Raw genomic sequence first — 26,314 nt, forward strand, 5'->3', positions numbered from 1 at the left:
TGTTGGCATGAGCAAAGTTAGGAAAGGAAAAAAAAGGGTTATTTCCATCATGCAGAACAGTGTGGTAGAGCAATCTCTGAGTTAGCTCCAGGACCAGAAACCTTATCGCAGACTGGGACAGAGGAGTATAACAGCTAAAATTCATCAGAGGTGGGAATGGGGAACAAAACAGCACAGAAGCACTGACCTCAGGCAAGAGAGAATGTATATTCTTACTATCCTCCAGCTGTAACAGAAGAATTCCAGTATTAAAAAGGAAACAAAATTATGTAAGAAAGGGCTAGCCTTCAATAACTCGGCAGCCTCTGGATTTCCAGCCATGAAAAGAAATCTTACATAGATGTGCTTAATTCTTGCTTGCAGCTCTGGAAGCACTTTTTCCAAAAACTTGCCTTTTACCTTGAATGTGAAAGCTGGTTTTGCCAAACATGTCACATATCACATTATTTCCACTGAACACTGCTGTGTGGCTGTGCGCTTCCTGCTTTCAAATTTTATTAGGTTGGAGTTATGGAGTACTATCAAGTATCTCAGAGATCCTTAAAATTACTTGGATGTTACATAAGATAATTCTAAGCATTGCATTGGCAAGACAATTGACTACCAATTATGCAGTTACTATGTTGTCCTCTCATATTAGTTCATACAAAGTGGAATTATGTGTAAATACCAACTTGATAAAGGGAGATGAGAGTTTGATTTTCTACAGAAGGTGTTGTATACTGGGATGGGTTGTTTCATTTTGTGGTGAGGAGCTGTTTGGTCAGATTCAGTGCCTGAGAATTAACATATAACACAAGAGCATGGGCAAGAGAATCCTATGGACCTCTGCTGCACTGAAGACACTCTTCCTCTGTAAATTGCATGACAAAGATGGAAAAACAAAATGCCAGAGAGTCTCTGACAGTAGAGACTCAATGATGTCCTGCACAAAAGCTCAGGCTGCCATGACCCACACAATTCTTGTCTTCTAGGAATATAAGTGGAAAGCTCTGATTTTGGAGCTGTTGGGGGGTTGGGGTGAGAACTTACTTATTTTTACTTATTTGAGTAAAAGATGGATTAAAAAATAATGAAAAAAAGCAAGTTAAGTTTTTCTAAAAAACAGGATCCTATGTTACAGCCAGCTAGTCAAGAACTGTTGGTTTGTCACAACCTCTAACTTTTTTTGATTTTGTGACTACTTGTTTCTGCTTTCTGTATTAGTTAAAAAGAGCTATTTTCCCTTTAATACAGGTGACTCATTGGCACAGTCCATACTTTTTTGCCTACTTCCCTGCTGCCTCCTCCTTCCCAGCTCTTCTTGCAGATATGTTGTGTGGCGGAATAGGATGTGTGGGCTTCTCTTGGGTGAGTTTACTCTGGTGTGTGGTAATAGTGCTTCACCTTGCCAAGATTTTAAGCATTTTATTCTACAATGAAATTGTTGATTAATAGTGAAGTCACAGGAGTATTTTTGTAGGTAACTTTCCTTGATTAATTAAGGGTTTTCCCTTAGACACCGTGAATGATTCCAGGAATAAAAGGCTATTTCCTCATACAAGTTTTGCTCCTGAAAAATCACCAACATGTAGAATTATTGATAGCAATGCAAACATACTGGTTATCCAGTAATAAGTATGGCTGTAGTTGTTGTTACTTCTCTCTTCATCCGGATGAATGGAAAATTATCTTAAAACCCCAACATTCATATGAGATATACTCTTCTCAAAAGAGGTATTTGATGTTGAAAAAAAATATACAGTATGCAAATCCTAGCTTTTACATTTCATAGTCATGGTTCTATGTAAGGCCTATTTTGAATTTTTTTAATAAGTATTAAAAACTACATGCACAAAATGGTCTTCCCCAACTTGGCTGGTGACATTAGTCATCTAGTCTCTTCCTTTACAGCAAAAGAAAAAGAGAATTATTCTTGCTCTAGTAGATCTGATTTCTCTTCATGGTCTAGCTGGTCTAGTGATTTCTCTTCATGGTCTATTCCCTCTGCTCTGTTTTTCACCACAGGCTGCAAGTCCAGCTTGCACAGAGCTGGAGACTGTCATGCTGGATTGGCTAGGGAAAATGGTTAATTTGCCTGAAGAGTTTTTAGCTGGGAAGGATGGCCAAGGTGGAGGAGTCATTCAGGTAAGAGGGGACATGAAAAAAAGAATATATATTGATTTCATGAAATCATGATTTTATAAAGTCTTTATACTAGGACACAAACAAAGAAAATACTTTTTTTTCTTGCTGCCACATGGGATCCTTTTAAACTTCCAGAAGGTCTGATGGTCTGTGAGAATGTCTGTAGGATCTTTCATGAAAGTAATGCTTTTGTTTTTAGAGCAGCTGATTTCTAAAACACTTCTCAGTGAAGAATTGTTATTAGTTCAAAATTTAGTTATTAGTTTAAAATTTAGGCTTAAAATTCAAATCAGAATTGTGTAGGATGAAGACACTAATTTGCTACTCAGTAAACAGAGCTCATATTTATCAACAATATGCAGTGATGTTTCCTAGCTGAAGTTAGAAGTCTACCTTTTATATGTGCAATTGTTTATTTCAGTCACATTGCACAGAACACTGGAGATAAACTTTGATAAATATAAATAGCAGAATGTTGTAGAAAGGCTATCAATTTTTGCCAAGGATGTTGAAACTACTTAAAGTTTTTCTTATATAACAAAAGGAAATATCAGAATATTATAATAAAAGGACGACCTGCTTGAAATGTGAACCTAAGCAGTTCTGTCAATAGATCATACAATTTTGAGACTACACTGCATATCCAAACTAGAAAAACGTCCCCAACTTTGACATTGACTGCTGAATGAAACTTGCAATGTCTGAACAAATAACCTGAACAATAATGAATATATCATCAATGGGCAATCTTGCATTCATAATGGAGCTATATTGTCAGCCATGGCTTCACTAGCACATAGCCATTCTACAAATACAACTCTGGTAACAGCTATTAATCTATCTAAAATAGATTTCTTCTATGAAGAAGATTGAAATTTAAATAATTGTTCTGTGCTCCTATGATAATCTCTGGAGTATTGTCATTTGAGGGCATTGCTTAATCAATTTTGTCCTAAGACAGGCTTCTAATATACTTCTGATTTAGATGCTAGAACTGGGGGCTTCTTTCTTTGATCTCAGCTGCAAATGCCTATAGTATATCCCAATTAATTCTTCCCAATATCTTCCAAGGCAAGAATGAATTTAACCCAAATGCTTTCATTGTCCTAGATGGACCTGTACCTACACCAGTGTATTTCCAGTGTAGTTCTTTACTCATCTGCTTGCTCTGTTAGTATCTTTATCATTATGATAGCTAGGGAGAGCTTTATGTTCAAGAAATCAAACTTCCCTCATGCATTGTAACAGCATCTGTTTTGTACCAGTTAAAGCAAGCAGTTATGCCTGATTGTTATCAGCAGGAAATATTGCCCCTCCAGGCTGACAGTGCTGGATTGCCCATAATTTTCATCAGAAACTGGTCATTTTCAGAATCGAAGGTGGGCTCTGTGCTCCAGCTTATGATGCAGTCATTTGGGCTGCAGATCATCTTGTCTTGCTCTTGAAACAATAATGATCCAAGCAAGAAAGCGTGAGGCAAAGACAACGTGAGTGTATGAAAGTGCCAGTCATTCTGTTTCTAAATGCCAAGTAATTATTGTGCTATTGGGTAAAACTGAGCCTGTGAAAATTGCCTCTTAATTACATTTGAAAGTCTATGTCAATATGAAGCACTTTGTTGTGTGCACGATGACACTTCAAAATGGCAAAAGATGAAAGAAAATTTCAGTTCAGAGCTCTGGTGGACATGAACATCAGCTCTTGCTGATATTTCCTCCGCCTCTTGAGCCTGCTTGCCATGGCAACCTTTGTTTGCCTGTGGTAAAAGCAAAGGTATCATCATCTTTCACTTAATGCAGAATACAGCATTCAAGAGGAGAAAAAACAGCTTTCAAAAATAAGCAAGAAAGCAACTTTCTTCCTGAAGTTTGTATCCTGCTGATCATTCTAGATAAATTGCTGGAAAGTGTACCTGCTTTGAATTTTAAAGAATTTTCTTGCTCTGCAAAGAAAAAGTATTTTAGGGGTGAGACAAAAATATCTTTGGCCTGGCAAAGAACACTGCTGATTTATCTTACTTGTCAGTTAGCCAAGTAGTTCAAGAACCAAGACGGGTTTTTTTCCGCAAAAATATTTAGCACAAGACTTTGGTGCCAAATGTATAGAAGAGCATTGCAAACCAGGTTCTGCAAGCAGTGTAAAAAGCTTCAGTGTAAAAAAGGTGACTCAGTATAAAATAAGTGATTTATGGAAACTGAGGCAAGGGTAAAAAGTCTGTCTGTATTATGAAATGTCCAAAAGCATTTCCAAGTTGCTGGATTCAGGTACCTTTAGGCTTTGTCCCAGCTGTATATCAGGAGGCAAAATTCACCTGGGCAGCAGGCCCTTTTCTTTTCATCCTTGTTTCTGTGAAATGAAATTCCTACAAGAACTGTTGTATACATTGACTAGCACCAGCATAGATGAAGAGCAAGGATATCTTGATGCACTCCTTAGAAAGCTGAGGCTGTTCTTCAGCCTAAGTCATTTGCCCACCCAGCCAGGTGATCACCAGAATAGTGGGGGCCTAAATTTTCAGATCTCAAATTAATGCCTTGACCTTTGTAATTTCTTGCAGCCATTTCTTTTATATATTAATGCCCATTTTTGTAATATGTGTTTTCCGTACATGTCCTGGAAATACACTAACAGTGTAAATGGTTCTTTTATTTCAGCTATTTTGACTTTTTAGACAGAAAAAGTAGGATTTCTCCATGTTCTGATATTGTGATGAGAGCTCTGTATGGCTACAGACCATATACAGAATAACATTAAATGAGGATATTTCCAAATTATGTTTTCTGTAATTAATAGACTGAATTTCCTTTACCCCTTGCCTCCACGTGGAAGTTCTACCTTTCTTGACCAAAAGGAGTAATTGTATCCTAATTCCATACTGTATCTGTAATGATCTGTAATACTTTGTCTCAGTTGCCATAATACTGTAGGCAGCAGAAGCAGCTATTAAAAATGCACAAAAAAATGCAAAAAAGTGCACAAAATTGTTTCCAGCTTGTGTTTTTGCCCCGGGGTCTACATTCCTCAAATCTTACACAACAAGAAAAGCAGATAAAATATATTCATCCTTGGCAATACATTCAGTAAATGTTCCAGGACTGTCCTTTTCCCTGATTATTCCATTGATAAGGCTGTTGAATTTCAGCTGGATTGCATTCATTCATTGTTGAGATGTTGACATGTATAGAAGAAAGCTTGATCTCATATGAATATCTCAGCTAACTTCAGTGTAGGAGAAAGTCTGAACTCACTGGCATCATTCTCACATATGAAATCTGTCAGATCAGGCTCACCTTCAGGGAAATAAAATCACTTCCCAAATACTTAAACATTTGTTGTTTAGTGAGTATGCACAGGTCTTCAACAAAGGGAGGGGAGACTTTTGGTACAGGACAAAAAATATCACTCCAAAATTATTTTGACATGGGATATTTCTGAGACAAAGATATTAAAATAAGTGACTATTCAGAACACTGCTACGATTCACATGATGTTTGATCAACTTTGAAAGTACCTAAAAACTTTATCCTGCATAGAGAGTGAAATTTATGAGCATGTATTTAAAAACTGCTACTTATAGTTTAAAAAAGTAGTTTAGGGCATGTCTCAGGTGTGTGTTCTAGATGGAAACCACATAAAGAATTTCTGGGAAGTTTACTGATAAATTAAGACAAAATTTCTCCTTTTTTGTCATCACAGAGTATTCAACTCACATTTTAAACTGATGTTCTGTGAGTCAAAGTGCAGTTTAGAAGTAGTGTGTCACTGTTCCTTTAAACTTTGTTGGTGATGAAGAAAACATACCTAAAGAATACTTTGAAGTGCAGTTAGCTATACTGAATCCTAGCAGTTTTGGGGTTTCGGTGTTTTTTTCTCTTTCAGCCAAATAATTTACTTGCCCAAGGTAATTCTAGTAGGAAAGAAGGCCTTATAATTAGGCATGTAACTTGATAGAAGTGAGAGTTGGTATTCAGGTTGTGATGGAACTTAAATGTGCAGAAGTCCAGAGTAAGAGAAATCAACAGTTGCTCTGATGTTGTTATGAGTTAAGAGTAGATTGGTGCCTGGTTTAAGAGCCTTTTCTCATATATTTAAATCTGTGAGTCCAGCTTTCTAGCACTTGGTCACAAGGCTGTTGCCTAAAGTGAACAAGCATAAAGATTTAAGAGAACAGGCAGAGGAATCAGGATGGAGGAGACCAGGATCAAAGAGATTCTTCCCTTGCTGTCAGACATATTTTTAAAAAACATGGCATTGCACACTTTCTCATCTTCATTTTCTGTTAAACTACTTCACAGATTCGTGCAGAATGAATGTCGCTTTTCTTCTTCTGAAATGTTTTCTTTGAAATCTCCCCTCAATTTATCCTACAGGGAAGTGCAAGCGAGGCCACCCTGATTGCACTGCTTGCTGCAAGGACAAAGACTATAAAACAGGTGCAGTCAGAGGAGCCTGAGCTGACAGAAGCAGAGATCATGGGCAGGCTGGTGGCTTATGCTTCTGATCAGGTAAGGACCGCTCATTAACATGGAAACACAACATCTGTGTTTAACAATTTCAGCCATCTGAATAGGCAGGTAAATTTAGTATGAACTCTTTGGATTGGTGACTGTTTGATTTTGGTTGTTTAAATCTCACTGTACATCATAAGTATGCTCCACAGGGATCTTTATTTGGATCAGTGTTGTTTAACTTCTTCATTAGTGACATAGACAAAGGGATTGAGTGAACCCTCAGCAAATTTGGAGATTACACCAAGCTGAGTGGTGCAGTTGACACACATGAGCATGGGATGCCATCCAGAGGGACCTGGACAAACTTGATAATTGCTCTGTGGGAATCTCATGGAGTTTTTAATATGACCAAAATCAAGGTTCTACACCTGGGTCTGAGCACCCCCCAGTACCAACCCAGGCTGGGGGATGAACAGATCAAGAGAGCCTGCCCAAAAGGACCTGGGGGTGCTGGGGGCTGAGAGGCTGGACATGACCCAGATACATACACTTGTAGTCCAGGAAGCCAAACATGTCCTGGGCTGCATCCAAAGCAGTGAGGGCAGCAGGGGAGGGAGGGGATTCTCCCCTCTGCTCTGCTCTGGGGGCCCCAGCACAGGAAGGATGTGAACCTGTTGGTGCGAGTACAGAGGATGGACATCAAGATGATCAGAGGAATGAAGCACCTCTTCTATGAGAAAAGGCTGAGAGAATTAGGATTGTTCAGCCTGGAGAAGAGAAGGCTTTGGAGTGATGTATTTATGACTTACAGCAGCCTATAAGAAAGATGGGGGGGACTTTTTACAAGGGCATGTAGTGGCAGGACAAGGGGGAATGATTTTAAACTGTGAATAGGGTGGTTATATTAAAGAAATTCTTCACTGTGGGGTAGTGTGACACTGGAACAGGTAGTCCATAGAAGCTGTGGATGTCCCACCTCTGGAGGTGTTCAAGGCCAGGATGTGTGGGGTTCTGCCCAGCCTGGTCTAGTGGAAGATGTCCCTGCCCATGACAGTGGGATTTGCACTAGTTGATCTGTAAGGTTCCTTCCAACCCAGGCCATTCTATGATTCTGTGGTAAGTGAACTGGAATGTCATGTGTGTCATCATAATATAAAGGTTAAATATTCAGATGTCAGTATTAAATATCTTTATAAAGAGCTTGTTTGAAGTAAATAAAGATAATTAAATAAGGTATTAATTTCAGTTATGTTTAGTAAGTCTAGGTTTCCTTTTGTTGCACCCAGTCTTTTATGTCCATCTGTGCACACAGTGTTTTCCTCCTAGAAGCACATGTGCAAGCAAACACACATACATCCTCCCCCTATATGCATGCATGGGTACAGATGCATGTACACAGAAAAACCCAATGCATGAACATAAAGCAAATTGGTCGCAGTACTTGAAGAAGCCAAAACAATGTTTAAAAAAAAAAAAAAAGACAACCTTTAAGGTCTATCTGCCTATCCAACTAAGAAATTTTATAAGAAAGCAGAAAACATAATCCTTGATTTCTGACTGTAAGTGGTTTTTAGCAGCCTGAGTTACACTAAATTCTCAGCAGGCCATGACTATGAGAGGCTTTTAATGTTAATGAAAACAAATTCTGCACATATGAGTTCTGCTGTGCTATGTTTCTGACACAGTAATCCTACTGAAGGGCCGTGCTATGTTGTTTCTCTTAATGTGTATGACATTTTCTTATCTACATATCAGTGAGACAGTTTAGTACTTAATGTTTATTTTAAAGTAATATCTAAGGCACAAAGTAAAATGGCCAGGTTTCAACCTCACTTTGATTTACTGCTAAGTGTATGTTAGAAAGCACTGTAGAAGTTAACACTACACATGCGCTGTGCTGGTGGGAAGAGGGCTTACACTTGCACGGTGAGAAGATTCAGGACAAGAAAATATGAGAAAAGATACCTGCTTGCAAGAGGCACAAAGGATATTTATCTTTCTTTTTTGGGGGGGGGCATGGGGGGACCCTAAGGTCAGTATTGCACAGACCACCAGTCCCAGAGCACTGACTGACCCAGTGATGCACAAAACCTTTCACTTGTTTTGACTTTTTTGTCCCATGTAAGAGGCTGACCTGAAATGAGGACTGACAGGCCTTCCTGTCTACTAAAAGTCAGAGGATCTTATGTTTACAGAAGGATTTGCCTTAAGATACTGCTGACCTTTCCAAGCAGATTGTTACCGAGCTCACTGTTCCTTCCGCGTTAAGAACACACCTGTGTGACTCATAGGCAATAATCCATGAAATAAAGTTCAGTGTAAGCCATTCTGAAAACTATTCACTGATGGAGTCCAGCAATGCCAGAATGCATTTGGAAAAGAATCATGCTACAATTTTTGACTCTTAATGAAGCAGTCTGGGGGTTCTGACTGGCCAGCAACCTCACTGTATTATTGTAGTTTGCTTATTTGCAATTCTAATATAAGTTCTAAAATTTTTCCATTGTACACTTGAATGAAGTATATTACTATGCCACACACCTTGCTTTCCACTTAAAAAGTTATATTTCAAGTCTAGGTTTTCAAATTTTCTCAAATTGGTGCCTAATTAGTTACCAAAGCACATTAACAAGAGGCACTACTGAGATACAAATTAATGGTACATCTGTCTTTAAAACATGTCATTCCAGGGATATGTTAAGCTGAAAAGCAAAAACTTCATCTAGTCTAGTTCAATAAAATTGTGGATTGTTACTTTTGGAATTATATGCTAAATTAAAGTAGAATTAATAAGCAGTCTTGTAGGCATTGGCAAGAGTCAGCAAGGAGATTGTGAATGAGAATAGTCATGATATGAAAAGGTGAGGGATTTTCCTCTTTCAAATTAATGATGATTAATGAAACTATAGAAGGTGAAATAGCTTTTCTATTTGTTTATTTTAATCATATTTTAAAATTGATTATTTTGTGGCTAATGTACCTTTCATTGTCAGTGGAGTTTTTATTCCTGTTATTATTCTATTGTACTTCACAAATTTATAAGAATTTCTTAGTGATATCTTTGGTTATATTTACAGAGATGTGATTTATTTTCTAAAACAATAATATTTCAGGGGAATTCAAATGAAGTGAGTTATAAATATAAAAGTATATTGGGAGTGATCCATACTTGCTTAGTAAAGTGAATGAATGGTCAAACCACAATTTAGTCAGTATGTAAACAAAAAAAAATAGTTATGTAAGAAAATATCTGTCTGTACCATACTGTGACATGTATACCTTTAGAGTTCAAAAAAGCTACACACCATAAAAATATGCTAGCAAGTACCTGAATCATTATCAGACAAGATCATTGTCTGCATATTTTTGATTGATCTAGAGCCAAATCCTGAAGCTCGACATCAATCCTACCATGTAAATAAAAGCTCTTACTGAGGTCAATGGAACTCTTGTCTAATGTGATCATGGCAATAGTCTCAAGGATATGTCAGGGTTGCTATTAGTTTATTGTGTGTGTATGTATATGTATATGTATATGTATATGTATATGTATATGTATATGTATATGTATATGTATATGTATATGTATATGTATATGTATGTATGTGTGTGTCCATCTACCTGTAAGAAAGGTGGTGAAGTATGTATCTATTACATACCATAACAATCTCAAGATCTCAAGTTTGCCTTTACTTGGAAGAACTTACTTTTTTAGTTTTTAAATTCAAATGTACTTCTTATATTCCAGTAAAAGATGTTGATCTTAAAACTTGCCCATTTCCTTGCAGGCTCATTCATCTGTGGAAAGGGCTGCACTAATTGGTGCTGTGAAGATTAAAAGTGTTCCTTCAGATGAAACATTTAGTGTTTGTGGTTCAGCCCTGAAGAAAGTTCTGGATGAAGACAAAGCTGCTGGTCTTATACCATTCTTTGTGAGTTCTGGATTTTAACATATCAGTGGATTTAATGCTTCTGATAAGATGCTCTTGACATGAATAGATGATTTCATCCTGAACAGATGCACTGATAGGCAGCTGAGCTAGAATACTAGGAGAGATTCCATGAGTGTTCTTCACATGCCTTTTTGTGCAGGAGGAACAAATAATTGGAGCAGCTGGTTGCACCTCAGCAAAATGATGTTTGGGATCAATTTTGTAGTTGCATGCTACCCTGCAGTGTTACAGTCTCCTGATTCCTAAATTCTGAACTGTTTACCTTCATTTTTCAAGTTCCAACTTACATATAAAACAAGTTTAAAGGTAGTAAATTAAATGATGCTGTCTCAAGCTCAAGTGTCTTCAAGAAACAATAGTTTTCCCTTCATAGTACTTTAGCAAAGAAATGGACCTCCATAATATCCCCCAAATATCATTGAGATCAGGCACTGTAAGTCAGGTACTTCTGAGTATGTCACTAATCTCTAACAAGTAAGCTCTAGGGAATGCAGCGGTGGAAACTTTAGGTGTCACCATTTCTTGTTATCTGTCCATGTTTTTTTTCCCAGAGGTTCCTGCTTCCACAGCAGCACAGCAAAGGCAAATATAGTTATGTCTCAGTAGCTTAAGATCATAATCCCCCAAGTTTTGACATAGAGCATTGTTAGATTAGATAAAATTCTGAAGTTTGGTTCTACCATGATAAGTCCCTGATAAAAAAAATAAAAAATTGCTTATTCATCAGGTTTCCTTCTGACAGTTCAGAATACCATGTTATTACTTCAAGTTAAAACAAGATTTTGCCATTTGGGTTTTTCTCCCATTAAGTAAGTAACTTCTGTTGTGGTTTTGTACAGCACCAGCAAAATTCTTTGCTTATTTCCAAGCATTGTGCTCTACTAAACTTGATACAGACCACAGGCTGTATAGATCTGTTAAGGGGTATAACATGCTACAGGGAATATGTTTTTACTGGTCTCCACTGAAGAAAAGATCCTCACAAAACTGACTTAGAAACTGAGAACTTTAAAATGGGATTTTTTAAGAGATTCAAAAATAAGTCACCTTTTCACAGAAAAGTCATGTCTGGCAATGGTTGTTTCTTTTCTTTCGTGTTGTAACATTTTGAAAAGGGATAATGTGTCTTAAATTTCTATGAACTGTTTTCAGAAGAATTAGAAGATTAGGCTTGCTTATAGTCATGGATTAATGCCAAATGGACAAAGAAGCTTAAATTTCACCAAGCTCTTTTGAAAATATAATCTTTTACTCTTCTTGTTATTAACCTTTAGAGAATGTTTTTAATGCAATATGAGGATGACCAGAATGAGAAGTGGTTTTCATATGTGCAGAACACTGCTAATTTCTAGGGTGCCTAGAACTAGTGAGTCTTTAGGATGACCAAGCACATCCTGTCAACTGCTTTACAATGTAAAAAGATTCTGAGAAAAAAGCATCTCTAGGGATTCCAAAAGAACTATTTTTTCTGTGGGATGCACCTATTGAAGTAAAGAACATGCCACAAGGCATGTTTTATTTCTCTGTGTTATGATCCCAGTTCATAATATTTTCCACAGAATCCTGTTTCTCTATCTCACTGGTAATTTTAAATAATTACAAATACAGCAGGATATCACATCTTCATGCAATAACTATAAAATTAATGTATTTTTTCCTCAACTTTTGTCCATGAGCAAAAAAATCGCAACTTGCCCCACATAAATATTCATGCCTTATTAATTTTTCTGTGAATAGCAAGAGAAAAAAAATTCTAATTTATGTATTCAGTGACACCTGTACAAAGGGTGATTTAACTGCTGTTTTTTCTTCCTCTGTTTAGCTGTGCAAAACAGGCTTTCAAAGACAGCAGAGGCTCTGCCTGAGTTAATACAGCCTGTATTGAGTCTTCCATTTATTTGTATACATAAAATATGTCAGCTTAGGTTAAACTAGATCTCATTATCGGTATGGTTGGCCTCTTAACTCAAAAGGTGTGTTAATTCTCTGTCATGCTGAGCAGCAGTCCATGCACTGTATTAGTGCTCCCTTTCCTGGCTTGCAGATTTCAAAAGCCTTTCCATTTCTTTTGTTCTTGAGTAATTTGGTGGTGTTGTATTTTGTTCTGGCGACAAAGATATGCACATTGCCAAGGAAACACCTTACGCCACTTGATTCCTTGTTTCCCTGTATTCACTGATCCTTCACTAAGGGGAGTGATTCAACATCAAAGCAACAAGTTTGATGGAAGAAATTCTGCCTGAAGAGACTTGTGACAGCAGAGACATCATTCCTAATGAAGATGTCTTGTTTGCATCCAAGCTGCTACAGTCTCCCTTGGAAGCAAGGAAAGGCTTTGTAAGGGATTAAAAAGAAAATACAAGTAAATTGCAATGCCTTATAGGCATGTTTCTCCTCTTATAGTTAATGAATAAATGAAGAATCATTATACTGAACTTGGTAGCAGTGTAGAGGTGAGTCGAGAATAAGGGTCAGGTTTGCTTTATGTGAAACAGGTTCTGTCATTATAGCAATCTATTAATTAAAGGTTTGCTTTTCACATACATAGGATTTGGCAGTCAGCCTTTTTTGGGGAGAGATATTGTCTTTGAAAGGAATCTTTGCATTCCTACCCACTGTCAATGTCTTGTAGCACTAGTAATATGTATATCATTTTGTTCAGTAAAAGCTGTTGCCACTAGGGTACCCAGGTCTCTATTTTTGTTTTCTTTCTTTTATTTCTGAGTTCAGACTTGTGTTAATTCATCTCTTTCAAAATACTTCTGCAGAAACTGAAACAGAGATATTTTCATATGGTAAAGCAAGCAGACTGTGCAAACAAAGCACTTAACCATGTCAGGTGTTGAGGCACTAAAGCTGCCACAATTTATTGAGGAGCTATTTCCCAGCACAGATGATGTGCAGTCCTTCATCTGGCCTTCAGTTAAAGGGGAGCTTTAAAGCACATACTGAAGTCACGTCCATTTCCTTAACTGTAAACACACACTGGTGGTTAAGCCTGTGTGCAAATGCCTCTCTCAGTTGGGCCCTATGCTCTCAGCTTAGACAGGCCTCTGTGTTGGCAGAATGTTGGCTGGGGTGCTCAAAAGTGAAGACCACTAAGTTAAGCACTTCTAAATTCAGACATAGTGCCCACTGCATTCAAGCCTAGCTCACCTAAACGTGTGTAGGTGGCTTGTGAGCTTTGTGCTGTCTTTCATAAGCCAGCACTGACATTGCAGCTGGCATATACAAGGTACAATATACTTCAACGGCCTCAACCAGTATAAAGCTGCTACAACACAATTGCCTGCTGCCCAGCATTAAATCTCTCTGATTCTAGATGAAATTACTCTTCTGAATATGATCCACAGGATATTAAGAAGCATGTTTTCTGTATCCAGACTCACTCGGGAAGCAATAAATCAGAATCAGACTTGACAGAGGAGCCATCCTTTCAGTAGAACACTTAGATCCTGACCACAGATTTCCATTAGGAAGAAACATTCTTGAGACATGTACAGATGTCTAAGGTGATGTTTCTTAACCCACAGTTTGTGAATGATTGCTGTAGTGTAAAATACTGAATGGTGGTTTAGCGAACTGTTGCAGTTTTTCTCAGGCCACATGCATTATCATGAGTGCAAGCTGGCAACAGCTGAATAGGAGAAAATAAAAACAATATGCGAACACTGAAAGTTCTGCCTCATTTTAGTTATCTGCAAATGAAAAGCTTTCTGGTGGAACCATGCAAAATGTTTTTCAACAGCTGTAGGTGTTCTTCCAGTTGAAAAAATTGAGAGTAGTTGTTCTCAGGAATCATAAAGATTCATGTATGTTTCCTGACTTAGCTCTCCATCTCAGGAAAGTAATACATGAGATGACTGAGTTAAGCACATTAGCTGCTTTGTATTCACAACCAGGGGCTGAGTCAAATTTGAAGTGCACAACCTGAAAAGGAAAAGGCCTGCAGGCTACACTGAGCCATCAGTCCCATTTCTGTGATGCAGTCTGTCCCCTGCCCTTTGCACAAATGTGATTTTTCTGGTGTTACACAGGCTACAAATTGAGTTAGATTCATTCTGTAGTACTGGGGGGGGCGGGTAATGAGAGTCCTGACAAGAGCAGATGCTGTCACTCTAAGTGGTTGCTGAGAATTAAAGCAAGTAGCTTTGAGGCTTAGACACCTGCAGAGAGGAAAACAAAATTATTTTAGAAATTGAGGTATACTTTACAGAGTAAAGTATTATTTCAGCAACTAAGCATATGAACTTATATAATCATGAACTAACATAATCTCTCACTGAAAAAGTATACTTCTGATCCTGATTAGGAGAATACCTTAACTGCAGTGCAAAACTAATAACAATAATGTGTAACTTTTTGTTGTGAAATTTCCATCATTCTTTTAATTGCTGAACTAACCAAAGCTATTTCACTCTAATCTTGTCAGAAAATTCATACTATATTGCCATAAAATATATGTGTAAAAGCAGAGTTAAGTCTATAGTGCACTCTTTTTATTTCCCAATCCAGTGGGTAACCCCTACTCTTTATGCATATAGGAAAACTGGCATTTTCATCATGGTACTCTCCATTGTGGTAAATGTATTTTCACTCCATACACATGTGCCTTCTTAGGAAAGATAGAGACCAAATTTTTTCCTGCTGTTTAAAAAAAGACCCTGAGATCGTGTCAAAGCCGCCTCTCTCAGAGTGTGATTAGTCCTCCAGAGAACTCTTAAACGTACCTCAGGACACTTCAGTTTTCTGTTCTCCTGTGTCTCAGGAATATGGGAAGGCCCAGTATAGATAAAGATTAGATTATCTTGAAGGAAAAAGATGTTAGCTCACAATTTCACTAAGAATGTGCTTCTCATTTTCAGAACTGTATTTGTTTCAAACTCCAGTTCTTAGTAGCTTAATACAGAAAAAATACTGAATTTTCCTTTTTTTTTTTTATTTGGTAATGACTTTTTTCAAGTTTTGCTTCTTGAAATGTCCAGTGGATGGACAAGTATAATTTAGGTTTTCCTTTCTCTTCTTATTGGTCTCATACAAATTTGTGAAGGGACATGGGCATACAGAAAAATGTGGATAGTTCCAGATATATAGGGGAAGACTGTAGGAACAATATACATTTCATTGACAGTGTACTTGGCAGAACAGGTAACCAGAAATACTAAAATAACAAAAGCAAAATTCTAGGTTTGGCATTTTTATAATCACCTCTTAACTGTACTGTAGTTTATGTGTGACCTTGGATAAATTATCTAATTCTTTTTTACTTCAATACTCTGACTAGAACATAGCATACTTTATTTGTCTATTTAAACTCTAAAGTGTCTTTTATTATGTAAAAGTCTAGTAAAAGACACAAACAGTACTCAGCCTTTATTAGTGCTTTCAGAAATAAGACAGGGTGTTTAAAATGTTAAGTGTAGCAATGAAAAAGAAAAAGTCAGTTTATATACCCTTGGCAGTTGGGGGTTTTTTTATTAAAATTCTACCTGCATATTCCAAATAAATTACAATAGCTCATTTTCACCTAGTTATATTCTCTTTCTACTGTGAAACTTCAGCATTTATGTTGCCTCTGCTTTTGGCCCACTGGTCACACAGAAGGATGCATTAAATGAGCCCTTAACAGAATGAAGAACTGTTCCAGTGTTTTAGGATGAATCTGGGAGAAAACGTTTCACTGTGAAAGTCTAGCAAGCCAAATAGTGAACATATGCTACTAGTGAACAGGTTCCAGGTTTTAGATCTCTTAAGCATAAACTGGTTACAAATCTCTGTTGCAGAGCTGTGGCTCTGATCAACACAGCAACATTTGTCAATCTATTCTGTCAACAATAATTCCAGCACTTTTGAGTTGCTCAAGTTCAGAATTTGCTTACGGACCATGAAGTGCAAATCATTTTGATGGGATTTGCATACATTAGGGTAGTCTAGAGCCACAGGATAAGCATGTGAAACATACAGAAAATATATAAAATATAGCATAGGCACAACATATGTATCTCTGTTACAGTACTTATCACTCAGTTTTATATAAAAATATTATTTTATGCGTCTGCTACAATGGACTGTTATGGGAACTTTGAAAAAAACCCACCCAGTCTTAAAAGTTCCACTAAGGGTAGGTAATGACTAACATAATTTTTTTGTGTTCTATAATGTCTGTTCTTTTTGTTTATTGCTGACTTTGCAGACTGTTTTTCTCATTTGGTAATTTTCTGTAACACTTTTTTTTTTTGGCTCTGCAGTTCTGTGCAACACTTGGAACCACCCCTTGCTGCTCCTTTGACAAGCTGTTAGAACTGGGTCCTATTTGTAAGTCTTTGCTGCTTCTTTCTAAAATTGCAGATACCAGCTTGAGCCATGCTGAGTCATTTCCAGGACATTATGCAGTGTCAGTGTCCAAATACAATGAAGCTATTTATAGATGAGACCTTCAGTTACATTTTTATTTCTAATATTAGGTCAAGCAGCGAATGTGCATTCTCAAGCTGTTAAAAGAGTTAGAGGACATTGCCTTAAGGGTTTCTTCTCTGAGGGGGGGATATATTTTGGAATACTGTCAGTTAAGAATTGTACCTCAGTTTGTAACATACTTCTTCAAGCCCTTCTACTGCAAGGGCATCTAGAGCAGTGCTGAATATCAGGGAAAAGTTGAACTCTTAATTCTGCTCTGTACCAAGTGTTTTGTTTCTGCCTGCTTCTAACAACTATAAAAGGTAGGGAAATACACACCAAAAATCCCCATCTATTCTTAATGCTGACTCTCCCCTTCCTAATTTCCTTCCTCTTTCAAGAAAATAGGACAAATACCAGTGTGTTTTGTACAGTGATCGAGTCATGGACTCTTCATAAGTATTTCTTTCGGTTTGTTATGGTTTGTTGTGTCATGTTTGATCTGCAGCAGGGCTTGGTCAAGTCCCGTGTTTTCTGGCTGACAAAAATGTTACCAAAGCACACTGTATCTCTTAAAGTGTACATTAAGAACATGAAATCCATTGCTGTAAGCAACTGCAGAGAAACACAGTTTGATTTGATGTCCTGTTAATTTATTCAGATGGGTTAGTAAAACTTTGGGGCTTGTGTGGTGGTCATTTGCTCTATGAGGTTTCCTGCCTTTCAGCACAAGCCCCAGAGACTTGGTTTCTCCCAATCCTTTTTAAACACGTTCCAAGTAGTCTGCTTAGCAGCTACAGATTACTTTGCTGTTTGTGTTATTCCTATAGACTATTAAAATAGTGACACCAATACGTTTAGATGTAGCAGTAATCACGTGGTCATTTCAATGATTCCCTGCCTGTGCAGCACAACCCAACAGAAGGATGGCATCCCAGTGAAGTCAGAAGTCTCGTGCTAGCTTTTCTGCTTAATTTTCTCCTTAGCATACATGAGGAGCAGTCCTGTGATATAGTGTCTCAAACCAAGTTATTTAAAAATACATAATCAGTTAAATATGCTTTCAAATAAACCTAGGTTGTGGATGTTGTGAATAATATTTTATTAGCTTTCCCAGACATTCATGCAAAAAGAAAATTTAATTCACAAGAATGCAAATTTCAGCATGAACTTGGTGCCCAACTTCAGATCTCAGTAGATATACCTCTGTATGTGGAAATACCCATCAGAATTATTTGCTGGCCAGTGTAAAGATGTAATGTGGGCTTCAGCCATCAGCTGATGGACCATAATTGTTACAGAGTGCATTAAAACAATGTTCTCTAGTAGAGTGTGAATACTTAATTACAGAGTATACATGAGCTGCTCATATGCTCAAAATATTTCTGCAGAAACCATTCAGTGACCAATCAAAAGTAGCACTTTATTAGAATTTCAGTGCTTGTTTTTGCATAAGCATCTCAGTCCTTGAAATAGTTTGCTGCACATAGTTCAAAACATGTGCATGCACATATATCAATAGGTTAAAAATACTGTTTAGAAATGTGTTCGTTATTCATGAATTGGAACTGGGGAGCACACCGAATATTCTACCTCCTCCTGCTAAGGTAGACTTTTTGCCATAGAAATGATAGCTAAATCTCTAGATACATTTTTTTAAAGTGTATTTTATAATGATTCTTAAATCAAAACCACAAAATAATTTATGTTGCTTTATTTTAGTAAGATAAACCTAGAGAGTATGATCCTTAAGGGTTCTTTCCAATACAGAATATTCTATGATTCTGTGGTTCTGTAACTTTCTTCCAGTAGAAGTGGGAAGGAAAAAATAATACTTTTTATATCCATTTTTAATATATTACTTAAAATCCAGGTGGTGGACACGTTTAATCTCTTGATTTAATTTTAAATTGGGAAAATAATAACATCAAAGAGAAATCTCTCAGGCACTTGGTTTCATGCAAAATAATTGGGCTTTTTAATCTGCTGTTTAATTTATTTCCTTCAATTATTTTTTTTAGGTAATAAGGAAAATATCTGGATGCATATTGATGCAGCCTATGCGGGAAGTGCTTTTATCTGCCCTGAATTCAGGCATCTTTTAAATGGAGTGGAGGTGAATGAGTGTTTTTTCTCTACCCAGCCTGCTGAAACCTTGCTCTTTCATAGACTTTGTGTCTATGACACCCAAGATTTAATGGCTCTTCCAGAATCTCTGTACATTCTATTACATTACTTAAATTTTTAAATTTTTAATGGTTTATACTGGGAGTATGTGAGTACCCCTCTATAAGGAGTTTGTCGTTCAGAATAACAAGTAGTACTGAATAAACAAATAGGAAAGAGGAACTTTCAACCAAATATCACTAAAGACATATTTAACATCCTAATTCTACATTACACAAAAAAAGAGGAAAAAAAATTAATTTCAACAAACTAATGAGCTTATTATGTCTGGTTTTCTTCTTACATTCTGAAAGTCATATAGTATAGAGCCAGTAGCTGTATCTCAAACAGACAGGGTTTAATAACCAAGAGACCTAAATGAAATATTCCCCCAACAGCAATGCTGTTCCTTTTCCCTCGCCTTGCTGAGCTACTTGGCATTCAGTTGCTTAGATAAGGATACTTCAATTTCCTGCAGCTCCCCTCACTCAGATAAGTCCTTGTCTTCCATGTCAGTGGAGAAAATATTACTGTTTGGTAAAGCCAGAAGTTTAAACACAGCCCTGATAGGCAGTGACTAATGAAGAAGAGGAGGGAAAACCCCCTCACATATAAAGCATTTCTTTCTGTCTCTTTTTTTATCAGCAAATGAAGCCTGTTGTAATTTCCTGTGGGGGAATATTTTTTAAATTATTGTTATTGGTTCCTGAAGGAAATGAAACAGCATCCCTTGTCTGGGCCAGCATTTGTCATAAGAGTAAATATTTAACAACCATGAATAGGTTTCCTACCTTACATAGTACAGGGTGATAGCTGGATAGATGTATAGATAGATATATAGAGTGACAGACCACCATCTCTTACTAGAGCAATTGTTAATTGTTTACAGCTGACAGGGAAGGTTGAGAAGCAAATGAGAACAGAAAACTGCTGTATAGAATAGTCAGACCTTAGTGCTGCCAGGTCCCCATCCCCAGCTTTTTAAGGCTGGTGAATTCTGCCTTTGTTAAAACAGAAAACATGGATGAAATCTTTCTGAAATGGTCTCCATCTTACCCACCTGGATTTCTTCTGATGTCCCACCTAAACATGCCAAGTAAACCTGGCATGGCACATGGTGTATAAACATGTATTTATTGCAAGTGCTTACTTTTACTTTTTAGTGTTTTTTCTTTTGATTTAGATTAAAGAATAATTTCTACTGAAAGAAAATACCCTGTCAAAAAAAAAAAAAAAAAAAAAAATAATTTTCCTAGTCAGTTGTAATTTTTTGAAGGAATATGATGTGCAGATTCTGAATTACAGATGTAATTTCTTGCTATATATGAATTTTTGTGTGTTTAGTTTAATATTCTTGGAAGTAGAAATCTTAGGGAATTGTTACTGGAAAATGTGATATGAATCCCAGTGAATGTTTCTGAGTATGCAGATTTATTTATTTATTTATTTATTTAGGATCACAATATACACTTTTCCATAACATACATATCATGAAAGTATAATTGTAAACAGATGCTCAATATGTTGATAATGCCACTAGCCTAACTGCATACCTAACGTGAATTCCACTCCCAAAATAAATGAAGATTTAACTACAACAGTTACTAAATAAGGTGACATCAACAGGAACATTATAAATTCCTAATTCAGGAATTGATTCATAGTTACACAGAAAATTTGACAAAGTCATGTCATTAGCACATGGATCCTTTTCTCTTCCATAACTCGTTTTTTATTTATCCATTCTCAGTTTGCAGATTCATTTAACTTTAATCCTCACAAATGGCTCCTTGTGAATTTTGACTGCTCTGCAATGTGGTAAGTGTTACAGTAAAGGGAAGCATTACAAAAGACAAAAATGAGGTTATATTAGTCTTCCTTTCTAGCAGTAGACATTTTATCTTTCTTAATTGAAATGAGGAGAACTGCATAGCTTTAAATTTTATAAATTATTTATAGAATTCAAACTTTCATTTAATCCAAGTTTCAAAACCATGAAATTTTGAAATAGGCCTGAGCTCTGTATTAAGTTTGAAACAGAGAGAGAAATCCTGAAAAGTCTGCAGATTTATACTTGCTCCATTTTGGGACTGTTTAAAACATAAATAAAAGAACTTATTTTAAGGATATCAGTGCAATGAACAGCAAAAAACCCTTATTTTAAGGATATCAGTGCAATGAACAGCATGCTAAACAGGGCTTTTTTTTTTTTTCTTCCTTTTCCATAACATTTCTTTTGGTTCGATTCTTTTAAAAGCTTTTCTAAAAATGTTTAAGATTTGGCTGATGAAAAGCGACTGATTTCAAAAACGCTTATTTATGTAATTTTGTACTGACTCTCAGTTTTCCCAGATGACAGCAGAGACATTTTGATATTAAATGATGCCAAAATAGAAACCCATAGACATACTTTCAAATAAAGCAAAGTATCATGGCAGTAATAATAGCATGGGTTTGTTTAAAACATTCCATAGTAGATGATCCTGTTTTGTCCCAAACTAAATGATTACCAGAATCACAATTAATGATACTTATTAACAAAACAGCTATTCAACAAATGCAGCCTATTTACCAAAATAAATGAAAACATTAATTTCAGTTATAATAGAACAAAATTTCCAAAAGAGACAAAAAATGAAGACTCCAAAACATAATCCAGAAATAGGTCACCTTATTTAAAAGAGGAATAAATGTAAGACAGTGCGCACTCAGTTGGTTTTGGTTGACCTTCGTCTCTTTTAATTTCCCTGGCAAAGTAGACTTTTCAGGTAATATATTATAGTTTTTACTTTAATATTTCAGCTGATGTAGGCATTTTAAATCTTCCAACATATTGTAGTTTTTTCTTTTCCTTAGGGTAGATGGCTTACATTCTGACCCTAATTCACCAGTAATGGCAGGACCCCATAACGTCCTGTGTCTCTGTGTGTAAGGAAGTAGGAAGATGATGAAACTAACACCCTTTTTAGTTCCTCCCATCTTTTTCTCATCACTTAAAGTCACTCTTAAAAACTTGCAAATTAGACCATACACTATCATTCTTAATGTTTGTAGAACAATTAGGAACCACAGTCTAGTCCCTAACAGTTTAGTTTCTCATTAATTCTGCTTTTCTCTGAAAACCCTGCAGAACTATGTTTAAAGCATTTTACTTGGCTTTCCAGTAAAACAAGTTATATACAATCACACTATGAGTTCTCATCTCAGGTGATTTTAGGCTATTCCCAGTAAAGCTTAAACTTTAGACTTAAGAAAGTATTGGCTTTTTTTTTTTTCTTCTTCTTCTTTCTTTTCTTCTTTTAAGATTAGGCATTGCATAAAATGCTTGTTTTCATAGATATGAAGATTCCAGGACTCTGGAGAGACCTTGCAATGCCTCCTTTACTCAAAATAAAAGTTTCACAACTATAGCCACTCGGGCTTCAATTCAGCTAGGCATGTATGTATAGAGGTTATTCACTTAATACAGAATAAATATACACTTAAAGTCTTGAAGCCAAGTCCATTGTCCAGCTAATTCTAAGATCTACATCCAAAATTCACCTATCTTACCAACTGTAACACTCCCAGAGAAGGTGAAAAGTAATAATAAAGGATGAAGGATGGTAAGGAAAAGTAACTGTGAGGGATACGTAGTCCTCTTAGGATCCATGAAAAGTATTAAGTATGATACTATGGTAATATGGAAAGAGTTCAGTAAACACTGAACATCATTTCAGAACCAAAGTAATCTGAGTTCCATTGATGGGCAGACTTGAAAGTAACCCAAACTCCTCAGCACCTTCCCCAGTAAATATTTGCATTTCTTTTCGCTGCAAGCTGATTAAAATAATCTACCCATTAGATCTGTAATGGAATTATGTATCTACTCAATGAAATGTGTGGCACTGATGTGGTTTATGATTTGAAGACAATTTCATTATAAACCTTTTGTAAGATATTCTCAGACTTCATAATGTACAGAAAAGAGCAGTCAATTTCCTATAGAAAAGAATTTAATAAAGCCAGTCCAAGAAGGGTGTATTTTTTATATTCAAATATTAGAGTCCTTTAGAGACCTTGTCCTGAAACTACAGTCAGTTTTGCCTGACTTGTTTAATTGATACTCTGGAATGTTATAAAATAGGAAGAAGTGTCTTTATTCAGAGAGAATGAAAATAATAATCTTGCAAAGGCTTGATATTTTTTACTTTTATTACCCTTTGCAGGGTTTAAATGTTAACTTTTTATTGGGAAGGGTGTTTCAGTAACTGGTTGTAGGTGCTTACAGGAAATACTTACCTGTAAATCATAAGACACAGAATGGTTTGGGTTGAAAGGGAACTTCAAGATCATCTACTTCTGACCCAACTGTTATGGGCAGGGACACCTCCCACTAGCCCAAGCTGCTCAAAGCCCCATCCAGCCTGGTGTTGAAGACTGCTTGAAATCAAATTGTGTTTCACTTCCTGACTTCAGTTGAACAAACTTACCAATCTATTTGAACACAAACTGAAGTGAAATTTCCCTGCTGGTTCATAATATGAGGTCACCATTTTATCTGTCATTAAAAATGCACGAAATAGAGTGAGGCAGTTAAAAGCTGCAGAACAAGTAAGTCACTTCTCACAGATCTTCATTACTTATTTCACCAGGAGTTTTGTTGTGCATTTTGTATTATGTGTACTTAATATGTGAATCTGTGCTACTTAAGCTAGGTCTTGCTCTCTAACATAACATCCAGCCTTAAAAAAAGTTTACCAATATAATTTGTAAAATCCATATTCACAGGATCACAGATTCATAAGGGTTGGAAGGGACTTCTGGAGATCATTTAATCCTATGATTTTCATCTTGAGATGTAGTCAAGGAACATCTTTCAGGCTGTGGATGGGTGCCTCACAGCCCCTTGAACAGAGTCGCCCACTACAGTCACTCAACTTTTCTTCTTACAGTAATCACTATGTGGCTCCTGATGTAGGCTCTCCTTGTTTGCCTTGCTCACAGACAGCTAAAACCTCTAAAGAATTGTACATGATTTTGGTCTGAATGTTGGAGGGTGGAGATTGGAGCCCTGCTTTTTTTGATCACCAGGGTCCAAGTCGTCTCAAGCTCAGTGTTATCCACTGTAGGTGTATGGTTCTGGAACCACACATCTACCTCTGTTTCAGTCCCTTTACCACCACACATCCTGTTATCTGTGTCTTGTAATGCAGCCATCTGACAGCAGGTCATCCACCTGTGCACACCTTGTGCAGGTGCCAGCCTTTTCTCCAGGAGAACTGTGTGGCATCCATTGCAAGGTACCCCCCCATTATGGCAGAGGCCATGAGCACTGAGCACTCTGGTGTGGACCTCCTAGCACTTAGGACTTGCCTGAAGTGTGGACCCACTTGCAGAATGCAGCAGCACCCTTCCTGCATGCCCTGCCTACTGAAACTTCCACGTCATTTCTGTGTCTTCTAAGCTAGATCTTGCTGCAGAGTAGTTATCTGTTCCATTGTTTAATACACCATCTTACAGGGAAAGAAATTAAGTGCTCACAAAACATCTAAAGACATTGCTTGTGACTTGGATTAGCTGCATAGAGAATGAACTACTGAAACACAAATATATCAAAGTAATCAAATACTTCAAATAAACTACAGTAGAACAACCTAGAATTTGTTAAAAGTATTTATCCAAATTAAATCTATTTCAGCTTTTTTTTTCTTCCCTTTGTCCACAGGACATTTCTAGCAATAATCAGGTTATTCATTGTTTTTATTTTATCTGAAAATCTGTTTCTATTTTTTATGTATGTAAGTTTACTTATTTTCAGCTATGTGCTTCCCATACCTGAAGGCATATATTTAGCTGTTGACCTGCCCTGATCATTAGGGAGAGGGAGGCTTTTTGTTTGTTTGAATAAGATGTCTTATGACCACAGTCTAGATGTGAAGGAGAGTGGAAGTACTGGCCTTTATACCTTTATACATACACACTAAGATATTGGAAAATAGACTTTTACTTAGAAATTTACAATTCTACATTAAGCCATTAAAACATAGAAAAAAAGATTTGGATTTTTTTAATGTAGTGTATCCCTGTGTTGATATAATTTTTTGCTTACGTTGTAATATATTTATAGGCATAATATAATGATGTAGCAGTCTTTCCCTTTTTGATTTATGGTTTCTTCTTCTTCTGCCTCTGTAAACCCCAACATTTGTGGAGGTGAGTCAGTCTTACTCAGCATGAAGCATGAACCAGAAAAATCTTGTTATTAATCACTGGCAAAACACAGTTTATTCTCTCTAGAAGGGACACACTGACTGAACCTCAGTCCTAGCTGGCAACAGTAGGTTACACTTCTCAGTGTAACATTGTGCTGTAGAATGTCTGTCAGGAATTGTGTAGTGGATCCAGCTAATGGCAGGGTGGTACATGAGGGGGGCTGAGTCAGGACTGGGACTTGTCCCTTCCAGTGGCTGCTTCCATAGCAGCATGGAGAGACAGTGGCCAGCAGCCCCAAAGCCTCAGCATGGCTCTGCGCGATGTTTAGGTAGCAACAGCTCTTCCCACACAGCTTTGTACTGCAGTCATTTCAAGACAACTTCTGTTGACTGCAAACATTAACATTGCTTCAGCTAGTCTCACATTCTGGTGTGAGTGTCTATCACCATAAAAAGATCCTCTCTGTCTGTTTCTTGTCTGTTTTTAAATATGCAGTCGTGCAGTTATGCTGCCCGTTCCTGCTGAGCCTTACACTTAACTACTTGTAAGTACAGTACTGATATGGCTGTGAAAAAGCACTGAAAATGGCACAGGCTGTGCTCAGGAAATATGCCAGTTTAAACACATTCAATTTGACTTCAATTTCTCAATTTGATTTCTTTCTCTTTTTTTTATACAGGGTGAAAAAAAGATCAGATTTAATAGGAGCCTTTAAATTAGAACCTCTTTACCTGCAGCATCACCATCAGGAGTCTGGTAATTTTATAATTAAATGAGATTATTATTATTTTGTTTGCACTCTGATATTTAATGGGAAAAAAAAAGACTTAAGATGAAAATGGCAATTCTTAAACTACCCAAGTTGTTTAGGAGGCTGTTTCCATTTTCTGAGCACTCTAGGGAGCTAAGCTCATTAAAGTGCAAATACATGCCTAGTGCGATTTTAGATAGTTGAAAGTAATACAAGGAAAGTAATTTCATAAAGCATTATGCATTACTACTTTTGTATTGGGATTTCCCCAGTTT

The 26,314-nt window shown here is 36.8% G+C and overlaps 1 protein-coding gene across 2 annotated transcripts in view; it reads left to right on the forward strand.

Annotated features, from left to right (window-relative positions):
- DDC (dopa decarboxylase) overlaps window positions 1-26,314 on the forward strand; it is a 72,175-nt gene that overhangs the window by 27,374 nt on the left and 18,487 nt on the right. For both annotated transcript variants that reach the window (XM_056484728.1, XM_056484727.1), the window contains 8 exons: window positions 1,237-1,350; window positions 2,008-2,127; window positions 6,498-6,632; window positions 10,367-10,510; window positions 16,780-16,846; window positions 18,949-19,043; window positions 20,844-20,911; window positions 25,968-26,044. In XM_056484728.1, the coding sequence (XP_056340703.1) occupies window positions 1,237-1,350; window positions 2,008-2,127; window positions 6,498-6,632; window positions 10,367-10,510; window positions 16,780-16,846; window positions 18,949-19,043; window positions 20,844-20,911; window positions 25,968-26,044 (820 nt within the window). The remainder of the gene's footprint in view (window positions 1-1,236; window positions 1,351-2,007; window positions 2,128-6,497; window positions 6,633-10,366; window positions 10,511-16,779; window positions 16,847-18,948; window positions 19,044-20,843; window positions 20,912-25,967; window positions 26,045-26,314) is intronic.

This window comes from Oenanthe melanoleuca, chromosome 2, assembly GCF_029582105.1.
Source record: "Oenanthe melanoleuca isolate GR-GAL-2019-014 chromosome 2, OMel1.0, whole genome shotgun sequence".
Lineage (NCBI taxonomy): Eukaryota > Metazoa > Chordata > Aves > Passeriformes > Muscicapidae > Oenanthe > Oenanthe melanoleuca.